Below are 23,595 nucleotides of genomic sequence, written 5' to 3' on the forward strand. Positions count from 1 at the left end.
TCAGTGCCTTTTAAAAGGGCTGTTTTTCAGCTCTCATTTCATGAACTGCAGAGTTGGTGAGCAGCTCCTTTTGAAAGTTTACATTAAATTTTCTGCCACTCACCTCCTCATATGGAATAGTTTAAGGGTCTCAGAAGTGCTTGCTTTACTCAGAAGATTTTGTACTTGCAATCTCATCAACTGTTACATTGGTAGAAACCTGCCATGCCGGCTGACAGTGGCACGTAGAAACAGCATACTTACCACATCATCCACCTTTCAGTTGACCTCATAGTCCGTAGCTGTGTTTGGACTTGCTAGTGATCTGACAACCAGGCCTCAATCCTAGAATTTAAATTCATGGCAAAGAGTCAAAAGTTTTTAAAAGACTGTAAAGAACGAGACTGAAAACTTCAATGGACTTTTTTTTTCTTTGCAGCATAGGCAGTAAATACCACATTAAATATAATAACTAAAATAGGAATTTTTCAAAAAGTAGAGCTATTAAAAAGAGAAAGGAATGCTTGAATTAAGATTGCTAAAGCAGGTCAAAAAGTTGTTCAAAGACCTGGAAAGAAGTGGAGCTGTGAGGGAAGGTGGGTCCCATTAAGTAGTGCGTGTGCTCCTTGGAGCCTTCAGGAGTCCAACCTACTCACTCGGAGTTAAGAGAAAATATCTTCTCTTCCTCTGGCTGATAATAGTCTGTACTTTCTGTTGCCTTCAAAAGTCTGGAAACAGATTGATCCCAAGGAATTTGTTTCCATGACAATTGTTACCTCCCAAGTCCTCCTAGAACTTCCTTTCCACTTTGTGGGCCTGTAAATGAGCACTTTCAATTCAGAGGAAGTATCAAATTCAAACTCAACATACAGCAAATAATTAGATGATGTCCCTAAGCATGTTTTGAGGCCTAAACTTAGATTGCTGTATTCCAAATGCATCCCTTATTCTTCCCTTAGGGGTGGATGTTGATTACCCTAAAAGAAAATACATTTACGGCATGGAATTGCATTGAGTTACCATTAGAAATTCAAACACGCACAAACAAAACACACATTTCAGAGTTCTCACCATTAGTTCTTGATGCCTAGGTATTGCAGATTATTCAAGAGGGGTGGTCTTGGAGTAGATAATACATGCTCTATAGCCAGTGCTAATATTCATCTCAGCTGAGCAGAAAAACTCAGGAGTTCTTGTTACTACCAACCTTAAGGAATTAATTTTCTGAGGCTTTTCTGCTGCTTGCAGTCTGCCCACTGATAAATCAGAGTTCTTTGCAAGCCCATCTTACCCCATTCTGGAGGGACAGGGCAGGCTTTGCAGTATGGGTGTTCTGGATGCTGTCTGTGATTCAGCTTTGACTGTTGGTTTGAAGTCTGTAAGGGAAAACATTTTAAAACATTGTGGTGAATGTTTCTGTTTTATAAAAAGGCAAAGGCTCATAAAGTGTCACTTTCTCTTCCTTTCCCAAGCCAGAGAAAGTGGCCATTTAGGAAGACCTTCCTCTATCTAGTAAAGGAAGGAGGTTGATTCAAGAACCAGTCTTAATACAGTAGTCTTCCTTTTCAGAAGAGTGCAGGGAGTTTCTTGAGTTTGTGCTAGTGGCAGGCAGGGATCTCATGATAAACATCACAGGATTCTTTTATTTTTTTCCAAAGAGATACTTGCGGTTTAGCAATGCTTTTACAATCAGCTCTGGCCTTAATCTAATTTTAGGACTTCTTTTTTTTTTTTTTTTTTTTTTTTTGAAGTGTTGCCATTAAAATGCTCATTTCATCAAGTAGAATGTGATGCTGTTTAACTGTGATATCTGTTTTTAATGTGGAGTCTTTGGCAATCATGAGGAAAGTAGTGTACTCTGGCTCTTGATCAGTACCATCTACTGGAAAACAGCATGAGGCTCATGAAAAAGTTTTGCAGGCTCTGCTAAGACTTTGAGCATCTCTTATCATATATGAATGGGAAATGACAGCCAAGCTCAGTCAATATGGGTTTGTTTCCCTGTAAGATCTGTCCCGACCTTCTGCTCGCCGTCCTGCACAATTTGCACAGCTGACCTCATATGAATGCAAACGTTGCCATAGACTCATCAGGATTTATATCATTGTAGCTGACTAGCACAAACCCATGTGCAAATGGAACTCAGGTTTATGTAATCAGAATCTTGGGAATGTATTCCCAGTAGTAGTATCTCCAGCGCAAAACAACTCCAAAACCCTTTAGAGAGCAAAAAAAACAAATGAGACATAGATCAGAACAGCAACAAAAGGCTCAAATCAAGGATTTAGTAGGTCAGAAGTTGGTCTATTTACCAAAGTCTTATTTAATCAGAACACCTCTAGCTTTTTATCTTATTGTGGCCCTGGTTTCCATAACTGGGGCAGGCACAGCATGAAATCAATATATTGAATTAGATTACTTGGAGACTTCTTCCTTCAGCTTGAATGTGTGTGCATGGGATATTTAGAATCTGGCAAAATTGCTGGAGATGAAGAGCATCATTTACAGCAAGGTATATCATTGCTAAGAAAATAATTGACAGAGATGCTGTAAAGTGTTAGAGACAAAGACCAGTGTTAACTCCAACCATGTCTGATGTTTCAAAGACAGAAAAAAAGTCCACAGTTCATTGTGGAGGGACTGCACAAAACTGTCTGATTCTCAGATGTGAATAGCGATCTCAAAATGTAGCTTTGTAATTGTTTTAAACCCATCTACGTGCAGACAGCTGCTAAAATGTCCAGTCCATCCCTTTCCAGCTGCTCTGCCCAGCTGTATGCCAGCCTTTCCCTGGGTCTCAGCTCCCCCCCCCAGGCTGCTGCACCATCAGATCATTCTGAGTTCAGCAGTTTTGAGTCCCTCACTAGACCTAACAAAAAGCTGCATGACCAAGACTCAATGTAAACAAAGCAGTGGGAAAAACTGCTTCAATTTAGATAGGTCTGTCTCCTGGTTCTGTGGGTCACCCACTGTACTTGTTCCATGCTCTATTTTCAATTTTTCTTGTTGTTTATTTGTGCATTTGTTTTGTGCAATGAAATAGGTGAAAGAATTTATCAACGCTGAGCTCCTGGCTCACTTGTATTCTTCTGAGGACCAAAATACTCTAATGGAGGAATCAGCTGAGCAGGCACAGAGGCGAGATGAAATGCTCCGCATGTACCAAGCTCTAAAGGAAGCCCTAGCAATCATTGGCGATATCAGCACTAGCACTGTGTCAACCCCTGCACCACCTCCTGTAGATGATTCTTGGCTTCAGCAGGCCCGCAGGTGAGGTTCTTCATTTGCTTTGCAATGAAATTTAGGACTGGCAGACGTTATTAGCATTGGCAACTCCCTTCTTACCTGTGTTTTGGGCAGGTCTTAATGACACTTGTGAGGGAAATCAGACATCTTGGTATTATTTAGACACTATTTTGAGCTGCTTGGAGTACACTGAGATAAAGAACATGCGGATTTATTTTCTTGCATGCTGCTTAGAATACCTGACACAAGACAGACTTTAAACACCCACGAGCTCTTTCTAGTAAAGCCATCAGCCTTTTTCCCAGCATCCCGTATTCTGTTCAAGCCCAGCTAGGAGAAAAATCTGCTTCTAGTTCTAGTTTCAGTGAGCTGCATTTTACCTAAAGTGCCAGGAGCTTTGTGTGCTACCAAACACTAGCTGGAGGCCAAATCGAGAAATCCAGATACTGTGCTCCAGAGCAGATGCGAACCTGCATGCGTGCTGCATGTCCCCATTTACATGTTTATTTTTTAAAAACCTTTTTCCACATATAGGCATTCTATGGGTATGCATATAAACACTAGACAAGACGTTTGTCTGCTAGAATACTTTATGTTGGATTTACAGCTTGTCTGATGCTTCAAATAGCAGCCACTTCTGCCACCAAATACTGTTTTGATTCCTTTATTGAAGAAATCCCACCTGTCTCTGCAATCTAACCCCAACTGTGTATTCACAGGGCTTTTTCTTGCAAGCTTTTATTAAACTTCAGTCCTTCAGGCTGCATGTCCTAGCAAATCCTTTTCATACAACACTGTTAGAATTCTAGCATTTCAATCCATTACATATTAGCTCCTTGACTGTATTTCCATTTCTTCTATCTCAGAGCGTGCTGTCTATGGGAATGGTATGTGTTAGACATACATATAGGTCTGAAACTGGCAGCAAAGGGGGTGCAAAGAAAAAAAGATATTTTAACTTTTTTTTTTTTTTTTTTTAAATAAATATTCGCACTGTAGCAAACATCTTCAATCTCTGGTATTTCACTAGATCACCTCCTCCAAGTCCCTCAACTCAGAGGAGGCCTACATTAAATAATCCCCCAACCAGACCTTTATCTGGCCGAGGACCTGCTCCTGCAATCCCATCTCCAGGCCCTCAGTCAGGGGCTCCCCCGGTCCCGTTCCGCCCAGGACCGTTGCCACCATTTTCAAGTGGTGGTGAAGCCCATGGAGGACCTCCCCAAGTTCCATCCCGGCCGACGCGGGCTCCTCCCAGTGTCCCAAGGTAAGATGTCTCAGCTTCCTGGTGGTGGGCATGGTTCTCTTCCCGTAGCATAACAGACAGATGCTGCACGACCCAGGACAGTCAAGCACTGTTGCTGAGTGAGTCCAGTAACAAAACACAACCGTGTATTCCCTGCAGAGAGTCCAAGGTGTTGTGAGGAACCGATTTCTAGCACAAATAAGACTTTTTGGAAAGTTAGATACTTGTATTTGTGGCAGAAAGCATTTTCTTGTCAGTCAGTTCGAAGAAACTAGATTATATTACATTAAAAGCCCCTGTTCTGGTTACGTGGTGTCCTGAACACAGGCGTTGTTCACAGAGTCAAGTCCTCTAGACCTCCACCAGAACATGGGCAGTGGTGCAACAAATAGCTCACCTTCACCATTTTGAGTGCTCACCGAAGGAAGTAACAGCTCTTTGGGGAGAGAACAAGAGCAAGGCCTTGTAGAATCAGTGGAACAAACTGATGGGAGTCTGATTTTTATTCCACAAGGCAAATAATTTACAGCCAGTTGAAAACAGTTTGCAGCTGTCTAACAGTGTAGGTCACACAGCACAACATGCTTAGTTAAGGAACAGGATTTTAATGATCACATTGTTTCCTTCTGACAACTTTGCAGTTATCAGTACTTTTAAAAGTAGCTTTTCATATGTTATAATTCTGTGTGGCATTAACCACTTTTTAATATAAGTTATATGAAAAACTCGTCCTTAGTATTTATTTTCAGTGTGACATAACACACTTAATTACTCATATATGAAAGGCTCTAACTCCTAGAGCTTCAGTAACTTCCCCAATTATGAGAGGCATGGGCACATTAGGCAATGCTGGAACAAAGATCTTTCTCCAATTTTAATAAATTAACTGTTATATTAGGCTTAGTCACAGTTTGGAGAAAAGCAAACAAAAAAACCTACTTAAACAGAAACAAAAAGAAAATGTGTACATTCTCAATTTTAGAAATAGTAATGGAAAATAAAACCGTAACCTGCCTTTGGAGAAAAAATATTGAATACTTTCTTTTGAATAAGTGAGATCAGTGGTAGCTGTCAGCAACTTAAATGTGATGCCCAGTTTTTCTAACGTCACCATTTATATATTATACAGTATGGAGATGCATATCACGCCGTTGGAGGGTGATTGCTACTTCTGAAGTTGAGCACTTATATATCATTATGACCATTATAATATGAAAAATAAATCAGTTAAAGAGGGTATATCAAATCAATGAAGCATTTTTATCTATTTTCTATGAAAAAGGAGTTGCACTGCCTAATCATGAAAGTCATTCTTTCGTCTCAGTGGATACTCCATAGCTTGCATTAGGGAGAAACACCGTTTCTGGGTACTAAACTTCACACTGGAAAGAAAGAAGCCCAGGTTCCCCACTGGGAGAGCTTGAAAGGCACTGGCAGGGGTGTTCCCACTGTGCCATCGGTGGATAGATGACGTACCAGATGTGGACAGGAGGTCCAGTGTTTCATCAGTTGTCCTACTGGAAAGAACCATAGCTCTCCAGTGTCTCTCACCTTGCCTTGAGAACAGCATGTGTCCTTTGTCCAGCCTGGCTGTGATTCTGCATGAGCATTGCTTTCCTGAGGTGGCTTGCCAAGAGCATGTCTGATGATCATCTTTTTGATGCCGAAGTGATAGGTGGGATGGAGACCAGAAAGGAATTTCCAAGCTCACAGACACTTGGGGTAAGCAGCCTGTGAACAACTCAGTTTATGACAGCCACTGGTGGCAGGCGAAGCAGGGCTTGATAAAGGAGGTCAGTGCTTTTAAAATGCTGTAGCTGGATGCATAATTGAATGTACGAGTGCCTGACATTTTTGTGGAAAAAAATATCTGCAATACACATCTTCTGGACTGGATCCTAGTCCCCTTTTTTTAGAGCTATGAAAGCCTCAGACATAAAATTCTCAGATGCTAAGGAATGCAGGAAGGGTTTGCCGTTCTGCTGAAACTTCAGGTTTCTCCTGCTGACTAAACTCCGGGAGAGGAAATCCCAGAGAAGGGGCTGCAGGGGAAATCACCTGAGGGGGACAGTGTGGCAGGCTCCTGTGCCTATTAAAAGTCCTTTGGAGCCCTGGAATTTCTGCTATGCTTGGTCTGGTTTCAATCACAGCCTTCGCAGGATCATAGGAGATAGACTCAGAAAATGGGTCTGAGATATTAAAAGGAAAAAGAAATCATTTTGAGGAAGAGTTCTTGAGGAAACCTCACCTTCCTCCATAATTTGTTTCTGAGCTGAGTCTCCAGAGCTGAGGCTCTGATTGTGCTGCCGCTGTTTGCTGCTGTGTTTCTTCAAGTGTTGGGATCTGTCACATCCAGGGAATAGGTTAGCATCCAGCTTTCCATAGGTTGGTTGGTTGCAGCCCCATCACTGTCACATGGAGCTGAAAATCCTGACACACAAAGAAGTAGCATTCTATTTTTCTTGTGTTCCACTTTAAGATAAAAGGTCACTTCCAGGAGTAAGATTGGAACCATCCTGTTCCAATGAGTGGCTGAACACACATGTAGTTTGGAGAGTTTGCTACTTTATAGTGAGGTATTGCCTATGCCTTTAAAAAAAATAATAATAAAACCACACTCCCCCCCTTCCCTTTCAGCTTTTATTAGCATTTATTCAAAAGAATTGTCCAGAAACTGTGAGCTTTCTGCATTTTCTCACTATTCTTTGCATACTGTACAGGGAAAGGAAAGCGGTTAGGGGAGCAGGAAATAATTTTCTTCCTTGCTTCGCTCTGATTCTAAAGCTGTTTCGGGTTATGTGCTCTGAATATTTCTGTAAGGAAACAGAAACTATTTGCATGATACATGCCTCTTTTAATTAATCCCACTTGAGGTGGGTGGATCTCTCCCAGCAAAGCCTGTGAGTAAAGGCCCCTGGCTTTGTTAAGGGCTTGATGCCAAAGCATATATGATTTGTGAAATATTCTCTGCTGCCAGAATTGAGATTATTCCCTCTCTCTCTTAAAAGGCTGCAGTAGTATTTTGAAAGAAAATGCAGCTGTGCACTCACTTTGGTAGGACTGCTTGAAGCAGGCACCGGAGCCTCTTTAGTTACCGTGATGTGTGTTTGCCTGCCTCTTTGGGAAGCCTGATCTTGATCAATTTAGTTCTACTGTGGGATGCTTTGATTTATGACTTTTAAATGTCCTGAACGGGAATCTCAGCTTTGCCACAGGGAGAACAATTGAATTGGAAATGTTTTTCTCCTGGCAGCAGGGCCCCTGGTGTCAGTGAGGGTGGGATGGTGCTCCCCTTTCCTCTCTGTCTTGTGCTCGGCAGTGCCCCTATGGCTTCATGAAGGCTTCCCCAACAAAGAACCAAAGATCAAGACTCACTTTGCCATTCAAACCCTGTCTTAGGTGGACCTGGTTAAACAGAGGAGCTGAAGGGCTTCAGTGTCCATTCAAACAGACAGGAATATACATACTTTCAAGCACCTGTGACTTGTGCTCAGGGCTGCTGGTGCACAGCCCCTGGGGTTGAGGATAATCTTTACACGTGAGGCAAGCAGAGCAGAGAGAGAATTCATAATTCATCTCATGCCATTCAGCAGTGGTCCCATAATCTCCCTGCCTCCTCTTTCAGCTGTCTTCATACAATTTACATCAATCCACAGCCAACCAACACAGAAGATGCTACCATCCACCTGTGTTTTATTGTTTCACTAAGGCTAATTATATGACCAGTTGTGTTCGTAGCTAATCTGCATTGTTAGCCATCGTTATGTACTTCTGCCAATCCAGCATTAAAAAAGTGCTTATACTTGATAGTAATTGCAGTCAGACAATTCCAGACAAAGCCAGAAGCACTGCAGAAACATTTCCTGGTTTGCAGGCTCTGAACTCAGCTCTTCGATTGCCAAACATCAGCCACTAAGTCACTTTTCTGTGATGGATTTTATGAATTAGTGTTCTTTCAAAACATTTAGCGTTAACATCCAACACTGTGTGTTGAACAATAAGAGGATCCACTGCAAAAACTGCATGCAAATCCTCTTATTAAAGTCTGTCATAATGCATACGCAGATAAGGCCCGATGGTTTAGCCTACATTAGTCTGGGCATCTTCCTCTTGCACTCAAAAAACTTACCACTATTTTTTTAATGAAATATAAATAATAATCAAATAGCCATTGCTTCAGACTCTTATGGCAGGGTGAATAGGTGCTAGCTTTAAAGTTACTGCATGCTGATTTGGATGATCTTAGTCTGAATACCCACAAAGAAGAGTACGGCTTTGTTCTACAGTAGAATCTGTTTGTCCTCTCTCAATGTACCTTCAGTGAAGATGATTCACAAGACATAATTGGTAATTAGGAATGTTTCTTGTAAGCAAAGGGGCAAAACTTATCTGGAGGGATTTCAAAATTCTGCTGAATTTAAAGGGAAAATGGAAGTCAAAGCATAACTACTTCAGTTCTGCATTTCACATCTGTGGTCAGAAGAACATTACAGCTACACGGGTGATGCAAAGCCAGAGCCCATCACAGGAGGGAACATTGCTCTTCTGTAGTCAGTAGGTTTCCAACTCTGCCTGTCCAAAGAGCCCCAGATCACAAGACTTATGAGAATATCAGTTATTCTTTCTGGGATTTCTCCCCTATGGGAAGACATCCCTGTGCAATTTGTTACCATTCTCAATTACAGTTCTTGTTGAAAGGCACACCCAGGAATACACTCAGCTACTGGCTGCTTCCAGCTGGAGATTATATTTCCCTTTATCTGTTGGAAAGTAACTCTGCTTTTCCCCCCCTCCTCCACTGACTCCTTTATCACTATTTTGTTTTTCCCTTTTTCTGCACGTCTCTTGCTGTCCCTTTCTTGAGCATCCTGTCTACTTCTTTTTTCACCTTCTCCCCTCTCTTGGTTTCCTGCCTAGAACATTTGTCTCCATTCCCAACATATTCCCCCCTTTCCTTCTCACTGTCTTTTGTTGGTTTCTTTCCAACTTATCCCTTCTGTGGCACCTTAGTAAATCTGTCTCCTGCTCCTTGTATTTCTGTCTTCTCTTAAAGCTTTTCATCCTGTTTTCAAACCATGAAATGCAATATCTGGCAATTTTTTCTGATAGCAGCTTGGTGTTAGTGGCCGTGACAACCTCTAGAAATTCTAGCTGCACTGCTTATGGTAGCCATACCACGTGGCAAAAAAAAATTGAGGAATATGGTCACCTGGCAGCTTCATTCTTAATAGAATCAATGAAAGAAGTAATGTTTTGAATGAGGATAAACATTGGAGGGGTTGGCCAGAAAGTGGGACGCAGAACCTTTTAAAAACTTGTGGCATATCACAATATAACAACTCCTGTGGTTTCATTATAATTCTTCAATACTGTTCTTGCGAGAAATCTGAAGCAGAAATGGGCAGAAGAGACTCTTCAGCAGCCTGTACTTAACGCCGTCAGAGACAGGAGTGTCCCTGAGTTTGCTCCAGGAGCTGCAGCAATTGCTCACCCCTAAGAGGACGGCTGTCTCCTAGACTCGCAAAAGCATTTTGTTCACCACCTTCCTCCGTGTGCTCCTCCTGCAGATGACTGTCCTGAAGACCAGCTATAACGCAATTCACGGGATGGCAGACACTGCAGCCTAGGTACTACATCTACTGCCTCTGAATCTCACTTCCATCAGCATCTCCCTTCATCAGCCGAAGGCTCTCCACTTTGCACGTTCAGTGGTGCTGGAATTTTATTATGTGCTGTGGTTGGCAATGCACTAGGACAGCTGAACAAATGTTTGAAGAGTTGCTTGTTCTACATGGGTTTTAGATTTAATCTGCTTTTTGTAACTCAGGTAGTTTTGATTGTCTTTAGTATTGTTCCTGAGCTACTTGCTCCGAAAAACTTATTCAACAAAAATTGTTTTTAAAATCAGGTGAATAAGGAGAGAGCCACTTCATTTGGGACCGTTGTGAGTTACTTTTGCAATTCAGCTATAACTGGATCAGCTGAAATGGCTCTTCATTACTCTTAGCGTTGACCAGTTCCATGTGATGGAGAAGGGTAATGAAAAATTATGCAGGAGAGAGATAGACAGAGAAATAAGTAACCTAAAGAGAGTTGTTAGAAGTCATTCTAGGATAAAAATGATATTGTGACTGCAGTCCCCAACCAAAATACAGCTGAAGTCAGCTTTGGGATTGTCAGCTGGTGAACTGCATGAATGACTAATTTTATAGTTAGGTATTTTCAGTAATTTTTTGCTTGTTTGCTTTTTGTTTTTGCCTCCTTAGCCTTTTCTCTATCAATATACTATCAATAAAAGGAAGTGGTTTTTATTTTTAGCATCTCTCAACTTGAAAAAGGAAAGTAGAGTCAAACAATAGCAAATGCTGTTTGCCAGAAATACAGACAGGAATCCAAAGATGTGCTCTGGTCTCAGTTATTTATTCAGTCTCATAAAAGAGTAATTTAACAACATGAAGGTTATATAGGATTAAAGCAAGGGTGTTTAACAGGAAATTTTTGGCTGTATTTGAAAGAGTGGATTGAATAGTAGTACATTCCTAGCCTTCCTTATGCTGCAAGAGAAAATGTGTGACGTACTTTTAAAAAGAAAGTAGTGATGATTTGAACTTCCTGAACCTGCAGGCATTTTGAAACTTTCCTGTGCCCGCAAGCTGTATTGGATCATTACTGAAAAACAGGGCACTCAATGGCTGCATTAACAAGGTTGATATGGATAATGTTAGTTGTTGTCATCGTGGACAAGAAGAGGTGCTAGTCCAGCTAGAGGTAATAGCCACAATGCTTGTTCCCTTTCTTGCCTTAAGGTAAGTATAGAAGAGACAGACAAACTGGGAAAGGAGGATGGAGTGTGAGTAGGAAGAAAGAACAGAGTGAGCAGAAGTAGCTGCGGCCTTCAAAGACTTCATACATGATTTACATTGACATGGGACAGTACAGCTGAACACAGACCAGTACACAAGATTGGAGCTACTACATAAAGATCATATGTTCCTCCTCCAGATTTTGTGACCCTTCTGTTGTCATCATCTGCTGCAGATGGACAAAGGAAGAGCAGCATTCAGAATGTATCACTAAGAATTCCTAAATCTCTCTTCTTCCTCATGGATTTTTGATCCTTTTCTGACCTTGGATTTCCAAAGGGTTGGGACAGACCTCCTCTAATGTTTAGCAAGCTTGCAAACTTGTCATGTTCCCTGCTGAAGGGCAAATAAGAACACACTGTTTAGAATAATAGTCTTTTTTGGTTGCTCCATTGAATTATTATTTTTTTTGTGTGTGTTTTCAAGCTGTTTTTTTCCATATGACACGTTAATTCCCTAAAATGACTAATTTCAAAATGCAGCATTCTCTTAAACATACAGACAAGTTTGTGTCTGTGATAGATGTTAATTTGTGATGGTCATACAGAAAGCCCAGTTTGATTTGCAAAGAAATTAATTTAGTGGAGCATCATATTTTGACCTCTTTGCCTCTGAAAGGAATATCCACATTATGTAAAATCACATGCTTTGGAACCACAGTAATCTTAATGCTTTGAAATAGTGCTAGCATTTGCATTAAAGGAGATTTAGATTGCTGCTTTATGCTGTCTAGTGGAAGGACACATCCTTCCCATTTGCTGTTTTTTATTCTTTCACTGAAGAGAAATAGGCATCAGATGAAAACACTTGATCTAACTACTTTAACTTGATTATACTAAACACAAAAACTCCACTGACAGAATATTGTTTGGGTCATCTGAAGTAGTGAAATAGTGCAAGTATTGGCAATACAGCATGCTCTCTATGTTTGTGGAGCCTGATACATACACGTTCTATTGGAGGGCTGCTTCAGAACCTGGCAGTCGCATGCTATGCATCTCAGTTCTTCCATTCCTGACTTGCCCTCCAGGAAGAATCCTGTTGGCATGCTGACTAGCAATGCTTCATGTTCGATACGGAAAATAACAGTTTTCAGTAGAGAAACAAATGAGAGAAACTTTCAGTCTCTTGGACCATAATGTTGAGGTAAGAGACCATTACAAGCAAGCGTTCCTCCACTACTTTCCCCTTTCATCACCACTGAGGGCTGTTTCTCATTTCTCCCATAACATCTCTTACCCATTTTTGTCTGTGGCTCTGCTGAACCACTCTTACTTTCATCCTTTTTCTGCTTTTCCTATTTTCCTGTGACCTGTCACTAGTATTAAGTTGTTTTCCTCTTCATGATCTTCCTGCTTCTATTCAAGATCCTTCCTCCTGAGCTGATGTTCTGGAGACTCCAGAGCAGCCATGCTGCTTCTGCTACAGGCCAGGAAGAGTTTTAAGTAAGCACAGACATTAGACAAGCTCATCAGACCTGCAAACCGTATCTTGCCTCTATTCTTCAGCCATCACGGCTACACAGAATGACAGAAGTGTAGGGACTGGAAGGGATCTCTGGAGATCATCTAGTCCAACTCCCTGCTAAACTACAGCCCTTTCACTTCTGGTTTGGATTTTATGCCAAATGCAGAAGCTGGTGAAGGTCAAGATGGAATGTATAAAGATAGATTGATAGAAGAATTGGGAAAAGCAGGGCCGAAGTTGTGTGGGTCTTTTGGAATCTTACTGAAACTGAGAAAGTCATCTAGAAGTCAGATGAGTCAAGGCACTGTAACTCTCCCAAGGACAGGCCTCGGAAACGGGCTACCTGTACCTCTGAATAATCACACCAATGAGATTTGATATTTATCTCTCACCTGAAATAAGCCACTTTTCTGTTCTGGAGTGACTCACATCCAGATTTTTATTGTCACCTCAATTAAAATCTGCCTTCAGTCAGACCTAGAGCCATTTGGAGATTTTTTCAAACTGTTTTCTTGTTAGATTCTGCAAAAACAATGAGTATCACATCACGAGGTACTCCAAGGGGCCTGCGTTATAGGGAAACTGAGATGGAGGAAAAGGGAGAGAATAATGGACTTTTGTTTACAGCTTCAGATCTATAGGAATGTATCATAAAATACAGTTATGTGCATGCCTTCCGCAAGTGTTCTCTGGTGGTCACAAGCAAACAAGAATGTGAAACGTAAGTGGAAACGCAAGCCTTTTATTTAGAAGCATGCTAGCTGTGCTCCGAGAAGAGAAGCCATCTTCTGAGAACGGGGCCTCCCATGGTAATTACAGCTCTGCTTTACTGAAAGCATATTTTGTGGACTCTGTGTGGGGAGTGATAGCACTCTGCAGAAGGCAAATGTTTGAAGAGCTCCCATATGTTTCTGATCGCATTTTAAGTCTAGACTTGCTTTACTTAGTTTCATTCGCTCTGTACTTGCCTAGCTGAAGCTTTTGGGGACTTCTTTCAAAATCAAAAAAAACGGGGTGTGCTGCTTAGGTTAAAAATAAATAGAAAACTTTTCCTTTTAAAAAAGTTTGTGCATGGGGGTAAGAGTTATCCTCCGTTCAAAATCCCACTGAGTTCTTCAAAGGAGGAGTTTCTGCAGCAACATCAGGGAGTTATTAAATACATACTTAGTCCACAATTTTCATTGGTAAATTCTTTATGTCTGCTTAATGTGTGCTAGTTAGAAGAACTGATTCTTTCTGCAGACTCGTTTACTCAACCCTAGGGACCTATGATCCCCTGCCCCTTTAGCACTAACTCTAACAAACACTGTTTCCCGTTTTGTTTTTTGGTGGTTTTTTTTTTTTTACCCTAAAAATAAAGGGAAAAAGAAAAAAAAAAAAGAAGAAAAAAAAAAGGCAAACAGCAGAGTGATAAAGGGGCTGAGGGGCTGAGCAGTGGGACTCGGCCCCACAACTACAAAACACAGTGAAAATGCTTAAAACAATAAGCAAACAGGAATTAGTGCAGAAGTGCCGTTTTTATAAGACAGAGCTTTCTATGAATCCAGAGCAGCCCCTTGCAGCCTAGGAGGAGCAGCTCGGTGCTGCTGATGGAATCGCTCTGATAACACAGAGAAAATGTGCTCTGTGCTGTCTCTCCGTGTCTCATCTTTTGGCTCCAGACTAAACATTTAATACGGCTTAGTCACATATTTCCTCGCTGCCATGGCAGCCAGTGCAGCCGGACCTGCGGGGGCTTGCTGTGCTGCGGCTGCCCCAGCTGCACGGCCACAGGCAGGCTGCAGCTCCCTCTGCTGCTCTGCTTGCCGGCCTCTGCACGGCTGCCATTTGAAGAGACTGGCAGTACACATTTATTTAACCTTTGCTCGACTTCAGGCTCAGAAAGCAGCTGTGCCAAAGCCAAGCCAGTCTTCCTCAGATCTGTGCTTTTGGAGGTGCCTGCTCCATTATCACGGGGTGGCAGTTTGGCTGCCAGGCTCTGCACTGCTCCATCGCAGCCAGCACATCCAGCTGTGATGCAGGGAGAGACAGGGGCATGGGGTAGGCTTCTCCTTCAGCCTGGGGTTGATTTCTCTTTTAGAAGGAGAAAAAGAGGTCTGAACTGTGCTTCCAGAGTAAAAAATGGTCGTGCAGTGGCTTGTCACCTTGGTAGGGAAATCTAGAGACAGACAATTCCTGGGCTTGTCCGTTCCCTCACTTTCTGCCCTGAGCTCCAGCTCATGCCATCATGACTGCATGCTGGTGGCTAATGAAGGCCAGGTCTCTTCCCAAGCTGCAGCTCTGTGCTAGGCCATGCCTGAGGCAGTGGTCCTTGGCCCATCTTGTTGCATGACAGGCACGCGCCCAGGAGACTGAATGGTGTTTTTGCAGGTCTCCCAAGCCTTGCCTCTTCCCAAAGGCTGCCCAGGAAGGTGGTGGGGTCACTGTCCCTGGAGGTGTTCAAGAGCCATGGAGATGTGGCACTGAGGGACGTGGGCAGTGGGCATGGTGCGGGTGGGCAGATGGTTGGACTAGGTGATCTTAGTGGTCTTTTCCATCCTCATGATTCCATGACTCTATTCTATGAAATATCTGCCACTCCTCTAGAGTGGGCAGCACTCCTCTTGCAGAGGGCACATCCCGCTCCCCCAGCCATGGTGTGATCGTGGAGCCAGAAGGAAGCTCTGAGCAGCTGTGCTGCCCATGGAGCAAGGCAGCACCATTATGGGATGGAGGAGAGGAATGGGGCTGAGAAGGTCTGCCTGTGCCTCACTGCATCCCTGTATTTTCCTGAGCAGTTTTGGATTGGGCTTGAAGGAAAATAAAAAATAATTGTCCAAGTGCAGCAGCAGCCCTGGGTCAAGGAGAAAAGAGGGCTCAGGCCTGATTTTGATTCAGGTTTGGTTTGGGTGATTAAATCCAGGATAACCTCCCCTTGTGCCCTCCAGTTTCTGATCCAGCTGGGCTAAACAGCAATTTGACTAAATTACATTATTTGAACTCATTGTGCTGCATTCAACCTCATATTAAAATGCATGCTTTGGCTTGTAACTTTTAAATTTGATATGAAGACAGCTGTATGCATTTTCCCTTGTTTGTAAATTGTATACACATGATATGATGTTTTCAGTAAGCGCTAAACAATGCAATGTGAGGCATTTCAACAAAGGAATAATTTAATGCAACCCAGCAGAAACACAGAGCCTTAGAAGTGGTTCTTTATGAAACTACAAATTTTGGAAATGGGTCCAGAAGACCTACACTGGAGCAACACAAGGAACAATAGTTAAGACAGTAACATTTTTCTGTAAGAAAAATACACCATGAAGAAATTATATTTTGCCTACTTTGTTTTAGCTTGCTGATTTACTTGAACGCTTTGGTTGGCATGCGTTCTGTTTGTTGCATGTTAGGGATTAAAATTCTCATTTCTTCACCAAAAGAGAATATTGTCATACAAGATGCACTTTAAGCCAAACAAGATTTTTTTTTTGGTCAAGTGTAAATTTGTCTCATGTATTATGTTCCAGTTCAAAGAAGATTAACACATTGTTGTATTCTTTTCATCTTCTATTTAATTTTATTTAACAGAACGAGACAAATTTTCTTTATAATATTCTTCAGAGACAGGCAGTTCCTACTTTGAGACAGGTAGAGGACGGAGTAGGAGAGGGCTCTGTGGTTTGTTAGGGTCATTGATAGAGTCTGCCAAAGCTGGATTAGAATTGAAGAGCCCTTGGCTTCCTTTGTTCAGATCACAAGCTCAGATATATGCTCTTATGATGATCTCTGTCAGATTAAGGAACAGAGAGAGCATTTGTACATCCCATTCAAGAAAGTAGGGGGCAAAAACACTGTGTTAAGAGATGGAATGGAATAAATTGGAGCAGTAGATTGCTGCTGGAGAGAGCTGAATAGCTACTGAGGGAGCAGAGTAGCAAGGAGATAGAGAACAAGGCAGCACCAGGCAGAGGTGTCTGAACAAGTGCTGGAGCTAAAAGCCAAACAGGTACGTACCTCTCAGCAAGGCTCTGCATGGCAGAGGGGTGTTTGAGCCCAGGGGAAAAGGAATATTTACAAAAACACTCCTCCTAACAAAGCTGATTTATTTCCATGCCATGCTGATGTGGACTGTGTACCCTAAATATAAGCAGAAATGCAAAAGGCAGTTGCGTTGTGACCAAAGATAAGCTATCTGTAACTTTAGTAGGGTCTGTGTGTCCCCTTTAACAGACTGGAGGAGAACCAGTTCTGTGCCACCACTTCTCTGTGCTGTGGTCCCAGTAAGACCAACTGTGTAAGAAGCCACAGATTTTTGTTCTGCATACAGTGGCAGAAGTCACTGCAGGCTGCTTTTGTGAAGGCATCTGACGACCCTCACATGTGCCCGTAAGTCCATTCTGTGGCTGGCCAGGCTGGGATGACCCCTGAGAAAATGGGAATAATGATCACCCACTGCTGATTTCCCTGGCAGAAGAGAGTGGCTGTGTTCAGAGGTTAAGCAGACTGTGAGCTGGAGAAGAGAGCTGTCAAGTAGGTGAGGGAACTGATCCACGGTATGCATGCTGCAAACCCTTTGCTTTCTTCCTTGTGGCTGCCAGTATACATGGAAATGGTTGTGTTTGGGTGCATGTGCAGGTTCATGTAGCAACCACGAAAGGTGCAGAGTTCGCTCTTAATGTTTGTGCTTACTGTTTCTTCTCTCTTTTTCTCCAGTCGAAGACCACCCCCCTCACCTACTCGGCCCACTGTAATTCGTCCATTAGATTCATCCCTGTTAGACTAAATGAAGTTTCTGGCATGCCACTCATTGTTAACCAAATATGTGGAAGCAAACTGCTTGATAACTGTTGCAATAACCAATGTATAGTCGCATGTATGGACGTCCATAGGCAAGTAACCAATTTTACTGATATATCTCTGTCCATTCCGCATTGTTTATGAGCTCTCAAATGTTTTGGGAAGGTCTGTGCTGTCTTGACTTTTCCTTCTGCGTAGCTGATGTTAGCTAATGTACTGACACACGTGTTCACCCAGGCACCCCTGCTCACAATCCTATACAGTCAAAGGAGGACTTGAGTCTGTGTTTGTGCACGTGTTGATTTTAGCTGCTTCTTTGTCTCTTACCTGCCGAAATCTTGCTTTTATTTGTACCTTTCATGTTTTCTGTCACGTGGTGTCTTACAGTTGTGCCCACTTTCTATGTTAATGGCTAAACTGGGCAGAGAAAAGCGTGGTTTCTTATCAAGCTCTTCTGAAGGCCTCACGCTTTCATCTCTCTTGCAAGAAGCTTGCTGGAACGCTGCTTCTCCTATCATTTTTTCTGATCTGCAGCTAAGTTTATAAGGAATATTGCTAAACTAGAAGGATGTGTGTGAGACAGTGTGTGCTTCACTTTCCTTCCCCTCTGCTGATTGATAGCAGAGCTGGTTGGGTGGCAGGTAAGGAGCAGGCTGCAGCACCCCGGCTTGTAAGGTGTGGAGCTGGCTCACCCTGCAGCAAAGATGTGAGAAGGGCATTTTGAAGAGCCAGTGTGTGACAGAGCAGGCTGTGCCAGCTTGCTTTGTCCTCTGGTAGCGCTCACTCACATCGGTCCTCCCACTGAACTCGTGTGAAGCCTTGTGTGTAAGTGAGAGCATGTAATATGTATATATATGCTGCGTGGAAGGGTCCAGAGAACTGAGAGATGTATATATGTATAAACATATGCACAGCTGTAAATGGGCCCACTGTGGGAGCCAGTTCAGAGCTATGGCCTAGATCTGCATCTGGGCTTTCCAAGCGATCCCATTTGGGTTTGAGATATTTGCTCACACCAGTCGATAAAGTTCCACAACGTCCACAAAGTATTTTCCCTTTGTGTCTCTTGACATTCTACTCACTTCAGATTAGGAGTCATTGTATCCAAAAAGGTGCTGAGAAATGCTCAGCTGTGCATCCTGGCCGTGCATTTTTTTTAGCAGATGTTCACTTTCAGAAGTTCTCTGCCTGTTTTACACTGTGTATTAATGTAATATAAAACCTTTTGTCTTAACTGCATTCCTTAACTTTAAACACTTAAGCTCAGCAACACCCCTGTAATTTAAAACTTCTTGAGTTGACAGGATTAAAACAGAGATGAATTTGGCCTTGTGTAGTCAGAAAATATTAATTGCTGTTATTGCAATTATGGTTACAGATCCCTAGGCAAAGCGATTGGTGGTTTCAAAGTCCCCCACTATAATCAGTCTAATAAATTCACTTATTGAAGCTGTATGTAGGGCTCCAGTATGCTGCAGCCCCGTGGTTAGGAAGAATCCAATCAAGGAGCCACAACCAGTGGGGATTTTGCCCATTAAATATTCCCAGGCTGCTGATTGAATAACAGTTATGTTCACTACCAAAGCAAATCGTGTTTCTGCTTGTAGAAGAGAAACGAGTTTGGGAAAGCATCGTGATTTGTATGCTAGCCTGACTTTAATTTCCTGTCAACCACACACTTGTGACACACACCTGGGGAGCTGAGGTCAACATCTGAAGCACGGGGAAACTTGTCAGCGCACCGGCATCTCGGTGAGCTCAGAAGATTGCTTAAATGGCTGCTGTTTGTTTGGGGAGTAGGCTTAGATCCTCCACGCGGAGCACACAGAATCAGCTTTCAAGGATGAAAAGGCTGTAAAGTCAACCACATTGTTCCACCTCAGCCACAGAAAGTCACCTTAATCCCAAATGTTGGTATTCATTCAGTGCTACGGCGAGCCCATGGGCTGTGTTTATCCCACTTTATCCTAAGCACTTGGCTGAGTTGTCCAAGGTCTCCCATTTGTTCTGTGGAAAGAGAAGGGATGACTCAGACTGGTGTAATTGCTTGGGAGATGAGGGTGGCAATGCCGGTAAGTTAGGAGCCTCAATTAAATGACGTAGGTTTTGACTTAAAAAGGTGTGCTTAAATCTTCTGTACTTGAGACTCCTTAATTTACTTTGATGACCCTTTCTGTCAAGAGTAAGGAAATAGCACAGCTCAGTGCAGTGGCCCCAGTGTCAGCAGCAGTGCATTCTGCACTCAGTTTTGAGCTCATGGGACGCGGAGTGCAGCTGCGCAGCCTTCCCATCCTCTACATCTCCATCACATCTAAATAAGAACCTGCTCCTGAAATGCAGAGCTTTGAGACGTGTAAGCTAATAACTGGTGTTGAGCACAGATCCATAGACTGATGAATTCACCTCGAATGTATTGCATATACACTTTTTAGAATAAACTATAAAGAATTGTTCCTAGGAAACATGCTGATTGCTTCCCAAGAAATTGCCACTTGCGATTGACTACATACTCTCCTCCCTAGCTTTGACCCATTTTCCTCGTGCTGTACAGTGCCTGGAATGTGTTTGTTTGTCCTGCTGGCTCCTGATTCTGGTAAGCTGTGTCTCTCCCATCCCTTGTTCTCAGAGGAGCAAGTTGGCAGTAGCTTGCTCTGTGCCTGAAGGACAGGAGGAAGAGCTCACCAGTATATTCTCAGGGATCTGCTAGGGGGACCGGCTGGCTGGGACTGGCCCCGGCCCCTCTGCAGGTACCCTTACCCAGGGACAGCTGAGCCTGGGCTCCCATAACAGAGAAGCACGGGTTGCTCTCCATTTGTTTGATACCCTCAGGCAAAGGGAAGATTGCCAGGGAGCAGTGGAGACTCCCGTTAAGCAACAGCAGGGTTTGCAAGCTTAGTGAGCTGGATGACGAAGGCAGCAAAGCTTCAGGAGGGTGCTTATCTAGTACTGCATGGAGGCTAAGCCTGGGCCTGTGCCCAGAGAACACATTCCACCTCACCTTCATATGGCTGACCAGCAGCTGAGGAGCTTGCTCACACTGTAAATAGCTCTTGGCCTTTAACGTCCAGGGATCTTGTGTTAGGATTAAAATGATTGTATGTTTGAAGAAAAGGCTTTTGTACATAGTTGATGTATGTTTGTTTTATTGCCGATCTCATTGCACTTTCTGAGTAAGCCTCATAAAAGTAGGTAATTATATTAAAGGAGATACTTTAGAGGTTATAGCATTTCATGTTGAAGTATAACGTAGAAAATATTATACTCTGTATTGCAGACAGCTACACTACATAATGTGTACAGCATATTAAGATTACTGCCTAGTTCTGTCTTTCTGTCTTAAAATAGTCCAAACCTCCTGAATTCTAAGCAGACCAATTTTGCACATGTGGCACTGGGAAGCATCGGCTCCTTGGTGTGCTCATGGCACACCTCCTCCCGCGGTGGCATTGAACCTCCTCCCCCGGGCTCTTGCAGAACAACTCCCTTGTGTAAATGAATGTTACTCTGCCTGTCTCTCCTCTTGCTTTGTCTGCAGGCGAGCTGATGCCGATGGCTCCTCCCGTCCAGACAGTCCTCCACTCTTGCTTGATATATGATTTGTCCCGTCTTGCTGGCCGTTTGCTTTACTTCCTGTCTCTTTACTTTTCCAGGATGGTGTAAACAATGACTTCTTTTTGTAAGAAGCAAACGCTTAATTTCTTACTGAATTTTGCTCTGTACGTTAATACCCTGCTTCATATGAACCAAAACATCTGCCTTTGGTTTCGTAGTCTGTAAATGGTATCTGGTGTTGATCTTTGAGCACAGCCAGTCTCGAAACCATGGTCATTACTGAGCATTGCATACACCTGCTGTAAACATGTTATGCTGCATTTCTGAACCTGAAATAAACTGTAACTCTTGATGGGCTTTTATTATTACTTTCTGATGCGCATGAGTGATCTCCAATCTGGCACTCTGCACCCTGCCTCTGTTGGGACTGCGGTGAGGATTGACCAGAGAGGTGTGTGCTGCAGCTCAGATCATACACATGTCGTGGAAGGGGCAGACAGAAGAGAAGCAGCCCATGGGAATCTTTCAGCATGCTGCCCTGCTAGGGGCTTGCAGAGCTGCAGGGGTATTTTGCTAAGTGAATGTTTGTCAGGCAGTGCATGCTGTTTGTTTCATTGCTGGGAAAAGTGTGTCTGGGGGGAGATTGAAAGCTGAGCGCAGGGCCAGAGCAACTTCTCAGGAGTTGGAGTAAAATTGTGCATGTGGACATGTCCTGCCTGGAAAGGATTTCCCCCCAGAGCGGTTGTATGTGCACATGCAGCTGCCTCAAAATGCCTTGATTACTCAGTTCCTCCTTCAGGTTAGTGTGAGCCAAGTAAGTGAAATTGGTGCTCAGAGATGATCTGCATGGCACAGTTATAACAGCACAACAGCAGGGGGCATTTCCCCACCAACCATCACCGTGCTGCTCCTCAAGTTTTGGGAAAGAGGGAACAAGAGGTGGGATGAGCAAAGCACTCACGTCCCCATTGTACTCACAGCAAATTTGGGAACCTTTTTTTTGTCATAGGCAGTCTGTGCAGCCTCCTTTGGTAAACAGCCACGTCACGAGCATGTCTCTGCCTGCATTATGTTACATACTGCTGTGTGAGCTGCTTCCTGGCATGCTGGCCAGCAGCACACAGGTGCTGTATGCCGGAAATGGGATGAGCAGCCACTCTCCTCCAACCGAGGCACTGAGGCACCCGCTGCCAGGGGTCACTCCTGCTCGTTTTTGGCAGCAGATTCACAGCAGTGCCATCACCCAAGCTTCTAACTTCCTGAGCAATGAGCAATCCCCCCCCCCTCCAGATACACGAGCGCAAAGATCCATCTTGTTTTATCACTCCTGATTTCATCAGAATCTCACTTGTAGAAGTGAGAACAGCGTTTGAAGCATATAGCAGTGCAAATTTTAAGGCTGGCTGGGGAAAGGCTCTTTTGGAGGATATTATTTCCTCCAAGAAAATTAGAAAGCCTCTGAGCAGCAACACACTTGCGATGCGATTGTCCAGTGTGATTGTTCAGTGTGATTGTCCCAGCTCTCTGGCGCCAGGACGTCAGATGGGAAGCGGTGAGGATGAAAGCTGAGGCTGTGCTGATAGCCAGCTGATCCTAATCTCGTTCTTGCTCTTTTCCTCACTGTGCATGTTCTGTGCCTTTTCCTCTTAACTCATTTTATTAAGATAATTTTGTATATGAGTCATTTTATTGTATCTTGAGCTTTTGTTTTAAATCTCTTCTCCCCCTCCCCACGAATTTTGGGTTATTTTTTGTCTTTTTCCTAGGCGACCTCCTCCAGCCGTTCCAGGAAGATCAGCCTAACACACACTTTGTTGTTGTTGTTGTTACATGCAGTCTGTCTTCTTTTTGTCCAAATTTATCTTTAATTTGCACTAGTCCATTTGTAAATGAAAGATTTTATTTTCAGATGTCAATGATAAGCTTGGATATAAAGAAAATAAAAATTCTGGCTACAAAATGAATGTGTGCTGTTTTTCAATGGAAGGGTCTATCTACTCTTTCTCAAAAGGAGCCATTAATGCTCCATGAAGCCTCAGCTCTGGGGAGACCCCCCACATCTGAGGTGTTGGAGGGAGGGAAGTGCTGCTGGGATTCCGTCACTGTATCTGAATTCATTGACCACCATGACTGTTCTTGTAAATGCCTTTGACTTAGCATCAGCAGGAAGAACTTCCAACTTTTTGAACAGCAGAGATTGCAAAAGGCTCCTGTAAGATGTCTAATGCACCAGCAGCCCCTGACTGTGCTAAGAAGGTTGTAGCAGTCTCTCCACTGATGAATCTGCACAATTGTAAACACATTGCAGCTGCTCTGACCACTTTTTTCAAGCTAAACCTCTGAATTCTCTGCAAGCTAACCTCACTAGAGCATCTGAGCTCAAGTATCTGTAAGTAGTTCCCTCTGGATTTCAAGTAAGTTTGACCCAGTGGTGTTGAGTGGAAGATAAAATCTGGAATTTAA

General features: G+C 43.1%; 1 protein-coding gene across 9 annotated transcripts in view; it reads left to right on the forward strand.

Annotated features, from left to right (window-relative positions):
* The window catches only part of DNM3 (dynamin 3), a 167,029-nt gene extending 143,934 nt beyond the window's left edge, over positions 1-23,095 (forward strand). For 3 of the 9 annotated variants that reach the window (XM_042873023.1, XM_042873024.1, XM_042873025.1), the window contains 4 exons: positions 3,023-3,249; positions 4,256-4,492; positions 20,103-20,173; positions 22,899-23,095. In XM_042873023.1, coding sequence (XP_042728957.1) covers positions 3,023-3,249; positions 4,256-4,492; positions 20,103-20,173; positions 22,899-23,095 — 732 coding nt within the window. Of the gene's footprint in view, positions 1-3,022; positions 3,250-4,255; positions 4,493-10,038; positions 10,869-12,364; positions 15,265-17,496; positions 20,196-22,898 lie in introns of those variants that run through there. The other 6 variants (XM_042873028.1, XM_042873029.1, XR_006179285.1 and 3 more) reach the window with 5 other exon arrangements.
* Positions 23,096-23,595: the final 500 nt, after the last annotated feature.

This window comes from Lagopus leucura, unplaced genomic scaffold (genome assembly GCF_019238085.1).
Source record: "Lagopus leucura isolate 7727_CA_CO unplaced genomic scaffold, USGS_WTPT01 Super-Scaffold_100009, whole genome shotgun sequence".
Taxonomy (NCBI): Eukaryota; Metazoa; Chordata; class Aves; order Galliformes; family Phasianidae; genus Lagopus; species Lagopus leucura.